We start from the raw sequence: 12,165 nt of genomic DNA on the forward strand, positions 1-12,165 counted from the left end.
AAAAGTTAAGCCCTGAGGCACTCATATCAGTTGACGGGACATTTCAGTAGAATGCTCGGCACACCGTGCATGCAAGTTGGTGTGGCTTCGCACACGTACCGATTTACAGTAAAACGCTACAATTGAAGGTCTCTCTCTCTTACCTGTAGCTCACACCAGGCCACTTCCACTGTAGTTTCCGTGTCCAGTCCCTTGTACACTGTCTTGAAGGAGCCCCTGCCGATCTCGATGTTGAATTTCAGGTAGCGTCCATCTGGTGAGGTGGCCACCGCTTTGGTCTCCACGTCCTCCTTCTCTTCCAGTTCCCACTTGCTCTCCTGCGCACGACGGGACACCGGTGGGCTTTTCACGACTTCGTTATCGGAGTCCGAGCTCGGTACCTGCGCGACCGGACTGGGCTCTTCCGCGACCTTCCAGGTCTCCGGGGGAGACGCGGGGGTCACGGTACCGTCTGGCCTTGAGAAGGTGGATGGAGACGGCGGAGTATCGTCCCTCCTCTCGTGAGTGCTTCTCTGCGAAAGTATGTTTTCGGCCGACCAGGACAAGGCTTTGGAAAGTGCCCCGCTGTATATTTGGGGTTCGATGTCCACACTGATTTTGTGAAGCACGTACGAGTTCCTTCTGGTGCTGAGAGAGTGTGTGCGCAACATGGGTACCCGTGTCGCGAAGTCTTCGTCCAAATCAACAGGTAACGTTGGGAAGCCACGGGAGGCGAATTCCACTTCTGCGTGTGACATGGTGGAAAAAAGGGTCTGTTTCTTCTGGCGTTATACAGTTGCCGATGAGTTTGGGAATGGTTAGTCTGAAGTAAGCGACAACCCGACGCAAGGTAACACTATGCTGGACGGGAACATTTTGTGCAAAGAACTATCCAAACATCAACACTATATTAAAAATGAGCCAGGCGGAGGAGGCTTACACAAAACAGGTATATCCGTTCAAATTCAAACTTCCAAACTCCGTGGAATGACAGCATACGCTATTTATACAAAATCCTAATAGTTAGGGAAAACAGTACTGCACAAACTCACGTGAATCCCCCGCATAGTAAAACGGAATACACAACACATATTTAAAAACATAGAAAAACTAAAACAACAACAAAAAAAATAACTATCTTCGAGTCCTTCTGCTTCTCTGCGTAATCTTTGGACTGTGTGTGCACCTCTCTTGAGTGTTTATGTCCGGCTATATTATGGTGCGGACGTTGCTGCAGCTGTAGTCTAGGCTCCTCTGGCTCCGACTGTCAACACTCCTCTATTGGATTTCAGCTCCCGCTGCGCGCACACGAGCGCGCGGTCCCGCCCCCTCCCCACCTGCGATGTTGTGGTCACAGCGAGCCAGTGGAACGCCCCCAAACCAAACCACCACCGAAAAACCGGGCATTGTAGGAACTCTCTGTTGCTCAGTCAGAAGAATTTGGCTTTGCTGTGAGGCATGATAACCGTGGTTTGAACCGTTGTATTAATAACTAGCCGAACATTTGAGTTATTGTGCATTTGAACTCACTTCAAATGAGTTGAGCATGTGAGTGGAAGCAGCTCTTTATTTTCCTTGTGAAAGTAAAAGAAAGAAAGTTAAAAGTTAAGGGTTAAACGTTTAAGTTAAAAGTGTGCCCATAGGCATACATGATAAATGCTCTAAAAAAGCGTTACCATTTGAACAGACTTGCTTTACTTTTTTAATCTAACTTCTTTAAACCTCCTCAAAATTCTGTTTTCTTTTCGACTATTTGCTTTCAGTGTAATGTAAAAAAGGCAACCTTTAAAAGGGATTAGACATAAGACAGGTTCAGAGTAATGATAGAGCAGTATGTTGCACCTTCGCCAGGCAGAATCGGACAGGATTTAAGGGTTAGGCTGTGTGTGCGTATGGGAAAACATATGGTCATCTAAAACAGGACTCTGCAACCATCATAATCTCTTGAGCAATCTGCAAGCAAAGCATTTTGGTGTGGGCGTATATTATCAGAGACTGCATCTTAATGGACTCTTAATAACTTTTCTATCAAAAGGAGGAGTCACTCGCCTCTCTTAGTTTAATGAGATTGAAAAAAAGAAACATTTGTGATTGCTTGTTACAAATAACCCAGATAGTGATTTATTTTAAGTGATACATTTCATGTCACAAACACTCATTTAATCCAGTCACTCTCTACCTCTCCATCACACAGTTATAAAAGCATAGACTCGTTGGCTTGTTGATATGTGAATGAGCCTGAAATTGTCAGTCTCTCTCTCACTCACACACACACACACACACACACACACACACACACACACACACACACACACACACACACACACACACACACACACACACACACACACACACACACACACACACACACACACACAACCCTTGCTGGTGGCTCAGTCAGTAAGTCAGTGTGCAGCATGCAGGTGGCCCAGCTGCTGTAGCAGCGGGAGAGAGGATCAGCGTGCCGCGCGACCTCAAGGGGTCACGGGGTCAAAGGGCAAACTCAGTACGGGGGACGAGAGGAGACTACAGAGAAGAGGGCAGAGAGGACGAGGAGAGACGAGAGTTGACCAGAGACTTGAAGGAGGGGAGGAATGGAGAGAGCAAGAATAAGAGAAGGAGAGAAAGACATATGGAGAGATGATGATGATATAAAGAAGGAGAGAGCAAGAGGCAAGGAAAGACAAAAAAACATGAGAGAGAAGGAGGACTGGAGGGGTGGAACAAGAATGATAGAGAGAGGGAGAGGTGAGAGAGAGAGAGAATTGCCTGTGCCTGTTGGTATACCTTGACAGGGACAAAAAGGCCATACTCCCCCTCCGGACAATTGAATAGAATAGAATAGAATATATACTTGTTTGATCCCGTGAGGGAAATTCGTTTCTCAGCATTTAACCCAATTTAACTGAATTAGTGAACACACACAGTGAGGTGAATCACACACTAACCCAGAGCGGTATTACCCTATCCCACCCATAGCATCTATTTGTAAATGTACAGTAATGTATTTATTCCTTTATTCTTATGCATAGCTTACTGCCCTTATTCTTTTTCTTTTTTTTTTTTTTTTTACTGTTTTTTATGTTATTGTTGAGTGTTGTACTCAAGTGCAAAGATTAACCGGAGTCAAATTCCTTGTTTGTTCACGCAAACCTGGTCCATAAAGCTGATTCTGATTCTGAATGAGAGAGGAGAAGCAAGAGGAAGGGAGAGAGAGAGGGAGCAAAGGAGATGAAAGAGAGAGAGAGAGAGGGAGGAATAGAGGGGTAGGAGGGAATGAGAGAGCCAGAGAAAGGAAGAGAGAAGAAAGATGATGAAAGGGTCATAGATGAAGAGAGGAGTGGAAAGCAGGGAGGAGAAGAGAGCAGGAAAAGGGAGGATAGAGAGAGAGAGAGAAAGAGTTGAACTCTGGTTTATTGTTGGTGCTGAGAAGACCGATCGGTAAATATTAGATTTTATTTTAACATCATATGTTACAGGGTTTTGGGGAAATAAACGGGGGAATGTGGAAAAGAGTGATAAAAGATGAGATGAGAGAAAAGGAAATATAGAGGGATGAGATGAGAAGAAAGGAAAGATGGAATCTGGCAAAATGGCAGAGAAAAAAAAGAAAGAAAGAGAGAAAGAAAGGAAAGAAAGAGAGAGAGAGAGAGAGAGAGAGAGAGAGAGAGAGAGAGAGGAAGAGAGATAGATATATGAAACCAACACTGTTGGGAGCTGGAGACGTCGGACCATGAAAACAAACATGCCAGCGCAGTCTCTCCCTATGTAGGGCAGCATCTTCTGCTGTGTCCACATAATAACTGTTTAACATGACCCATTCACCTCTCTTGTGAACCAGTATGGAATTCACTGCACTGCACTCTTAACCTTTAAAAGGGTGGGTTTTAAACATTCTAACACAAGATTCCATTCCGCAACAATTCAAGGTTGTAAATTTCTATGTACAATTCAGAGCCATATAGATACGTGTTTTTTGTAATTGGTCAATTCGACCTAATTGACCAAAAGCAGTGTCCGTACTTTTAGAATGTGGAGGACTGGAGGAGGACTGGAACAATAATACATTTCAGCTAAGCTAAGGATGTTAAGCTAAGACCCAGCGCTAGTGATTTTCCTGGAGATCTCTGCTTGTGAGATGCTCATTAGCCAATATGATCTGTCTTGGGCTGACCACTCGGCTCAGAAAACCAGCACTTTGGTTCTCCTGTGGTTTGCGCTTCTTTACGCACTCACTGTGCACAACAGCACTCCCTGTGGACAGCTCCAGTAGCACACAGTATAATGCCATATGACCAGCAGAGGGACACATACTCACACACTGCAGGTGCGTTGCCATCGGTCGGAGAAAGACCATCAGGTGAGTCATGGGGTGCCTCTCAACATGCCTCCTCGATCCTCGATGCTCGATCCTCAAGGGGCGTTCCCACTGATCTATAACTAACACTGGATAGACTATCCCATTGTTTCCCCCCCATCATTCTTTATGTAGATCAGGCATCGAGGAGCGAGGGAGGACGTATAAACGCTGCATGAAATGCACCCCTGGTCTTAGAAATTCTACATGCAAAAAGAGCACCGCACGCACATCCAAAAAGATAAAACACTGGGTGCTGGACAGGTGAGTGATGAAGGGCTAGGGGCCCGAAACGTTACGTCGTGGTGACTATTAAAGAACACTGCAAGGAGCATTATCTGGTGTGCGGACTTCCTGTTCCTAGAAATTCTACAACCATACTGATTTGGTGAGTAAAAATCACAAACGTTTTAGGCATTAGCTATGTGGTCTGGACAATAGTTAGGATTTCCCTAGGGACCACAATCACCTGTTACAAACACACACACACACACACACACACACACACACACACACATTATCATTCAGATGTCAACAGATGTTAGTACTTTGGTACTGGAATTATCAATTAACAGGATGTGATCCACATTTTGAGATACTGAAGAGTGGCATAAACATCTGTCCTCTGACATAAATAAGAGCTTCAAATTAAGAAATCAGCAAGTTAATGTCACTATTCTGTTCAGTCACACACCATCAGACATATTTAACAAATTCATTCCCATTGGACAAATTCATATACTGGACTAATAATTCATTCTGCACATGACCCCACCAACACATTCAAATCTAAATAGATGACAAACGCCAGGTTGGATTTTACAAAGATGACCAGAGATAGCGCCTCTTTATTTGTACAGTATTCCATGGGTAAAAAAGGTGAAGACAGGTATAGACAGAGGTACAAGATGCTACCAGGAGTTTCTAGCATACTTTGTGTGTGTGTGTGTGTTTCCCAGAAAGACCGAAACAAAGAGAGAGAGAGAGAGAGAGAGAGAGAGAGAGAGAGAGAGAGAGAGAGAGAGAGAGAGCGCGATGAAGACAGGGGGGGGGGGGAAGAGCGTGAGAGTCGGTGTGTGTCTTTTGAGTGTCTTTAGCTCACCAGACCTCCCAGAGAACTACATGTCAGTCTGCTCTGCTCTTGTGCTGCGTCTGCTGTCGCTGTCTTTGGGATGTATAGTACAGCCATACAGAGAGGAACCATCAGAGCTGCAGCTGTTGTCTGTGAGCTGCGCCCCCTCTGGCCAACTACAGAACTACAGCAGTGGCAGGAGAGGAGAGAGCTGCACGGAAGTACAAAACAGCGGAAAAGGCAACAGGGGATAGGGGGGGTCATTCATGGACAGAGTGTGAGAGTGTTTTTTTTTCTTTCTTTTATCTTCTTTTCTCTTCATCAAGAGGTAAACAACAAGCAAGAGAAAACCTCTTGCCTAAACTGATGAGCGAACAAATGCATATCAGCACATGATGTGCACGCTGAACCGCATTATTGATATATTTCACTTCCTGGGTCAGATTATGTCACTTCCTGTCCAGGCACATCCTCATATACCTGTGTCTTGGCTATACAAACCACCCAATTAATTCCTAAAGCAAAAATAATAAGACATTTAAAACTTTGACAAGTTTTCAGTTCCATGTCAGGAGGAGCGTGAACCGACAGTCTTTATCCGTAGTAGCTGTGGAGTGTTGGGTCGTGCCTTCACCCCACCTCACCAAAATAACAACAAAACAAAGAAAACATAAACAAAAGTCAAAAAGCCAAGACGCCACCGGGCCATCCAAGCCATCCTATCGGGGCGAGGTCACCCTCTAACCACCCCAACCCCACCCCCCCCCCACAGCCGTCCTCCCTTTGCACGCCATCTTGCTTCGCATCGTTTCGCGCCTCAAAAGAACTTCACGCCCTTCCCGTCGTCCATGGTGATGATCTCGGCCTTGCCGTCCGTTTGAAGCGCTTGCAGCGAACGCAGAAGCATCCCCTCCTCCAGCCCGTGGAACTCTGGGATATGCAATAACACACACACACACACACACACACACACACACACACACACACACACACACACACACACACACACACACACACACACACACACACACACACAGGGTTACTTTGCAACTTATATGAACTTATATTTCATGTAGGTTAAGGCGGGGATCACACTAGCCAGCAGCAAGCGCCAGGTTTCCTATTGTTCTCTGTGGTTCGGCAGCGGACCGGTGACAACGCTGGCGTAACTTTGAAGCGCAGCGCTCGGCTCGTCAACGTTGGTTTTAGAATGTTCAGGCATTTTGACCAATCGGATTTGTCTAAGAACGTGACAACAAAGATAACCGTAACTTAGAAACAAGATAGAATGTTTTGGATTATTATTATGGTCTGAGCGTTACACTTGCCGCTGCCGCTTGCTGCTGGTTAATGCGATCCCCGCCTAATACATCATAGCACACGTCGGCCAAACATCTTAATCACATGGTAGAAGGAGAATGTCTCTAATGAGACGACTGCAGTAAACCACCCCACTGACTCGACAACGACCTGTAGCGCTGGTAAATCATAGTCCGCAGTGAAACCTGACAGAATGCGTGAAGGCAGCCAGCCCGGGGGCCGGCCTACTGCCTAAGCACACCCCCTTAAACCACGGTGAACTCAACGTCTACTGTATCTTCTCCATTCTCACCGAGCCGGAGAGAGACCATCAGGTCACGGTCTTAGAAACTGTACAACCATACTAATTTGGTGATAAACAAGCGTTTTAGGCATTAGCTATATTATATATCTATACATATATATATATATATATATATATATATATTAGCTAAATTGTGTTCAGATTTCACTAGGCACCACAATCACCTTTCACACACACACAGACACACACACAGTAATTATCATTCTACTATAGATGTTACCACTTTGGTGCCAGGATTATTATTTATTTAATCCACATTTTGAGATTCTGAAGAGTTGCTGATTGAACTCCACGTCTACTGTGCTTTCACCCATTCTCACCGAGCGTTTACACTTTAAACACTGAATCAACACAAACTTGCTGATTCCACTGTGATCGCACGGGGCTGTTCACCCATGCAATCTCTTGGCTCGTTAGCTACACAGAGACCCCACCTTGAAGTTAATCAATACCTGTCACTGGGAAAAGGGAAACTTTAACACATATGAAACACCTGACCTTCTAATGTCGACCATATTCACTATTCATTAAAAAGTAGGAAATAGTCCTGTAATACGTAATACTGAAGTACGTAATCTAGCGCAGTGTAATAACGTAATGCAATGTAATGAGCGGGAACATGGATAAAGAATGACTGCAAGATTAAAAACATTACATTAGAGGAATTATCCGGAGTAAAATGCACTTTAGATCAATTTAGGGATAATTGGGAGACGGAGTACATACGTTGAGTTGACAGCAAATCATGTCATTCGGATGTGTTTTGAGACAGTTCGAATTTACCGTTTCTAGCCAAAATCTCGTTAGCCTAGAAGTGAACCGGGCATGAACCGGAAAGCTACTGGCTTGATGAAATTAATTCTGGACTCTCTATCCGACCACATTAAGACCTGAGGATACTTCGGTTTGGCTTTAGGGACCCTCTACTCACTACCACGTAAGTGTTATGCTGTTTGGAACTGTAGAAGAGGTATGAAAATAGCATTTTGTAGTGGCGAAAGGACATGCCCGGTTCACTTCCAGGCTAACGCATCCAAATGACTCAATGTCGACCAATGAATTGATGTCGACTCAATGTATGTACTCCCAATCATCCGTAAATTGATCTAAAGCGCATTTTACTCCGGATAATTCCTTTCATGAGTTTAACAGCAACAAATTCAGCTTTATTGGACTGACTTCTTAGGCTGAAAAACAGACAGGCTGACAGAAAGTTTCAGATTTCTCTATACCTTCGCTCTCTGTGTCGTCACCATTTGCGAGCTCGTAGAGTGTAAAGACAGAGTTCACCATGCCGTTTTTAGAGACCTGAGAAAAAACAACCAAGAGAAAAAAAAGAAAGAAAGACAGAAAGAGCGAGAGAGAGAGACAGAGGAATGATAAACAAGTACAGAATTACTCTCAAGCAAAAGCGTTCCATACACATAGGGTGCTTCTCATTCGTCTTTTATACATCCTCCCTTCCCCTTCCTCGGTCCTCGTCCTCACTGATCTACATAAAGAATGATGGGGCAGCAACAATGGGATAGTCTATCCAGTGTTAGTTATAGATCAGTGGGAATGAGCCTGGAGGATCAAGGATCGAGGATCGAGGTGAGAGGCACCCATAGTGTCTGCTGCAACAATTAGCTTCCACTATAATCAATAGTGTGTGTGTGTGTGTGTGTGTGTGTGTGTGCATGTCTATCCGTGCAAGAGTGTGTGTGTGTGTGTGTGTATCTGTGTGTGTATCTGCATGTGTGTGTATATCTGATGTGGTGATACGGTGCTGATGTGGTGCTATGGTGCTGATATGGTGCTGATGTGGTGCTATGGTGCTGATGTGGTGCTATGGTGCTGATACGGTGCTGATGTGGTGCTGATACGGTGCTGATGTGGTGCTGATACGGTGCTGATGTGGTGATACGGTACCCATTGGTAGATCAGCTTGCCCCACTCCTCTGGCCGTCGCCACATTATCAGGCAGCGGCTTTTGTTTTTGTCTGACCATTCTAGGTTCCCTGGGGGCAAACAAGCACAGGAAAACTCACTTGGGGCAAAACGGACACTTTTATCGGCAGGGTCAACTGGGATGTTACTGCTTGGGCTGTGTACTTGCCAAGAATCTGGCGATATGACGATATCATGATACATGGGTTATGGGTTCAACATACTGCAATATAATCAATACTGTTCAAAAGACGATATATTGCGATTTTGTAGAAAAACGTATTATTTTTTAAAAAAAATTGCTTTAGACAAACAATTCAATACACTTTACAGTACAGTTGTGCCAATATCAAACAAAATAAAGTGCTTGCATGTAAACTATTAGAAAAAAATACAAAAAATATTGATAGTGTTTTTTAAAATCGATAGTATTGGCAAATAGAATATTGCGGTATTTTTTTACTGCCAAGACTAACTTTGTTACCTTTTTTCCTCAGTTCTTCAAAGACAACTTGGATTGCCTCCACTGACAGCTTTCCTGGGGAACTGTTAAGACTAATAACATCATAATCACTGTTGCATCACTGTCTTCTTAGCTTTCTGTCAAAGAGAGGGACTGGTTTGGGTCTGACAGCAAGAAGACCAGAATTATGCCTTCTGTCTATGTCTACATTTCCTTTCCATCTCTAGCAATGGCATTTACTAATTTCAATCATTCAAGAGCAGTAAACAGTACACAATTATTATGCAGTTAGTTGCCTATGCGGTTACTGAGACTTCAGTGATTCTCAGCTGACTGACACAAGTGTCTGGATGAGCAATATGAAAAGGATACTTTCGATTTTCTTGTTGTTGAAGAGCGGGCTCTCCTGGGCCTCGAGCACATCCAGCGTGTACAGCTTTCGGTGTCTGCAGTAGGACAGCGCGAGCGAGCACCAAGCCGCCAGCTGCTTCTGTCGAGTGTCAACATTGGGCTGTAGTCTGTGAACCGAAAAGCACAGACCCGAAGCTGAGTAAATGTTGTCGAATAGCAGGTTAATCATCAACAAGTGTGGCTAATTCTCTTCAAATAGATCCAATAAATATGGCAAGATTACGTTCAACGGTGATCTATTTCAGAGGTAAAACCTAAATACTCGCTAATGAGCTAGTTAGCTGACTAGCTAACTTATGATAGATGAACTGAACTAAGCGTTTGTCACCAGGAAGACACCGTCAAAGTAACGTTAGCTTTTGCTCTCCAAGTGAATTGAAGAGATGTGGCGGATAAATAGTACTTCTTCATGTACCTTCATAATGTAATCACAGGAAATACATTCTCAAATGCCAATGTTCCCCACTGTTAGTGTAAGTAAGGAGTTGTACACTTCCCTAGCCAACTAAGCTAGTCGGAGTGGTTAAGACAGAGAGATGTGGTTTCTGCCTAACCGTAGCGACAGCAAATGTAAAATTGTTACATAGTTAAAATATAAAACTGTGATTCGTGTGCATCTCTGCCGTCCGACATCCTACTCACGTGAAAAACGGGGGGAAATTATACTGCCAGGGCCACTCAAAACTCATCGCAAATCTGAGTTCTGTAAAGCATCAAATCTTCTTCTGTTGCTGCATCACGCAATACTGATCACGGGAAATAGGATATATTCTGCCCCCTTCTGGAGAGGAGCAGGTAATGTCTGCTGTCGAATAGTGTCAACAAGTTTGGAATTTATTTTTCATAACAAAATCCAGATTCAGCATAGGCTACACTATTATTGCAATTATGCTAAAATAAATTGAGCACTATTACTAAACAAATAGCACATTTTACGTCTTATTTGTAAACAAGTGTAGGCTAACCTTGGCCACCTCAAGAGAATAGCTTTTACAATCCATGACAATAATTTGAAGCAGAGAGTGCAGAATATATAAGAGTTATAGCCTACTCTTGGCATAAGCTCAGTCCCATTGTCTACTTTGTAACAGTGTACAATATAGCTAAGTAGGCCTACAGTGTTTAGCATAGGCTAAGTGAATACACCCATGCTAAAGTTGACTAAAACGAGGAGCAGTAAAACATCATCTTTTGGAAATTGATCTTCACGCTTTCATTTAAAATACAAGGGGAAAAAAATCAACCTTCAAGGACACATATTTTCTTTGTGAATGAATAATGTATCATAAATAAATAAATGTTCTTTAAAATACAGGGAGCATAAGTGAGCACAACCTTATGCTAAATTCCCATAGAGGCAGGCAGGCAGATTTATTTTTAAAGGCCAGTTATTTCATAGGCTATTTTAATTCCAAAGGCAAAGGAACTTTATCAGGATGCACAAAGGATCCTGAATACATGAAACAACTGGCCTTTAAAAATATGGATATGGATTTTTAACTCGTCATGACAAAAACTGGATAACGCTTAATGACAGAAGCATATGTCACATTAATAACTTGTTTATCATGTTTATGACACATGCTTGACAGTGTCTTGTCACTCTTACGTACTCTTAGAATATGACCAGAGAACAAGGAAATATGTATTCAAAATACACTTTCTTCTGATAGAATTTAGTCTCAAGCTGCCAGTTGTTTTATGCAGTGTTACAGTATAACGACCAGTCACACAAATAAACATGCGATTGATCGCAATTTAATTATTGCAATTTAGCAATTAATTGTGTTTAAGACAAAAAACGTTCTTTTTCACATGACTGTATCAACTGTGTATGTCCATGTTCCAATAATAACTATGCATCATGAGGTAGGCCTGCTATGACTCAAGAAGTGAAATGTCCCCTTTTATGATATGCTTTATTGATCACCCAAATCACAAGAGGACAGATAGTATTCATCACTATGATTATTTTAAAGATGGCAGGAAAAGACCGGAAAAGACAACCTGAACAAACTGTCAAGCAAAGGCAGCACCACTTCAGAGCATTCTAAAGACTCAATCTACACTATATGTGCTTTTACAAATCAACCAAACTGTACAATTTGACAGAAAAACAGCATGAGTATCACAGCAAAGCATCAACAAATCTCCAAAGAGTGGCAACAGCTCTGGGTGTTTGAGAAGGATCACTATCACTGGTTTGCTAAATTAGACTCTGGCAGAAGTCTATCTGTTAAGAACAGACCTGTATCTGTCTTTTACATATTCCACGTCATATATGTTTTCGTGTTAATTATTCCTTATATTCCTTATGATTTTATTATTAT

General features: G+C 43.0%; 2 protein-coding genes across 4 annotated transcripts in view; both read right to left on the reverse strand.

The window, feature by feature from the left end:
* wnk4a (WNK lysine deficient protein kinase 4a) overlaps nucleotides 1-1,220 on the reverse strand; it is a 65,680-nt gene extending 64,460 nt beyond the window's left edge. For all 3 annotated transcript variants that reach the window (XM_062526229.1, XM_062526230.1, XM_062526228.1), the window contains exon 1: nucleotides 144-1,220. In XM_062526229.1, the coding sequence (XP_062382213.1) occupies nucleotides 144-737 (594 nt within the window). In that variant the 5' untranslated portion in view covers nucleotides 738-1,220. The remainder of the gene's footprint in view (nucleotides 1-143) is intronic.
* A 4,952-nt stretch (nucleotides 1,221-6,172) lies between these two features.
* Nucleotides 6,173-10,585, reverse strand: vps25 (vacuolar protein sorting 25 homolog). Its single transcript, XM_062526622.1, has 6 exons — nucleotides 10,478-10,585; nucleotides 9,797-9,942; nucleotides 9,446-9,499; nucleotides 8,944-9,032; nucleotides 8,265-8,340; nucleotides 6,173-6,338 (listed from the first exon to the last, which is right to left on the reverse strand). Exons 1-6 carry the CDS (start codon nucleotides 10,522-10,524, stop codon nucleotides 6,226-6,228), a joined length of 525 nt encoding a protein of 174 aa, XP_062382606.1. The 5' UTR covers nucleotides 10,525-10,585; the 3' UTR covers nucleotides 6,173-6,225.
* Nucleotides 10,586-12,165: the final 1,580 nt, after the last annotated feature.

This window comes from Sardina pilchardus, chromosome 22 (assembly GCF_963854185.1).
Source record: "Sardina pilchardus chromosome 22, fSarPil1.1, whole genome shotgun sequence".
Classification (NCBI taxonomy): Eukaryota; Metazoa; Chordata; class Actinopteri; order Clupeiformes; family Clupeidae; genus Sardina; species Sardina pilchardus.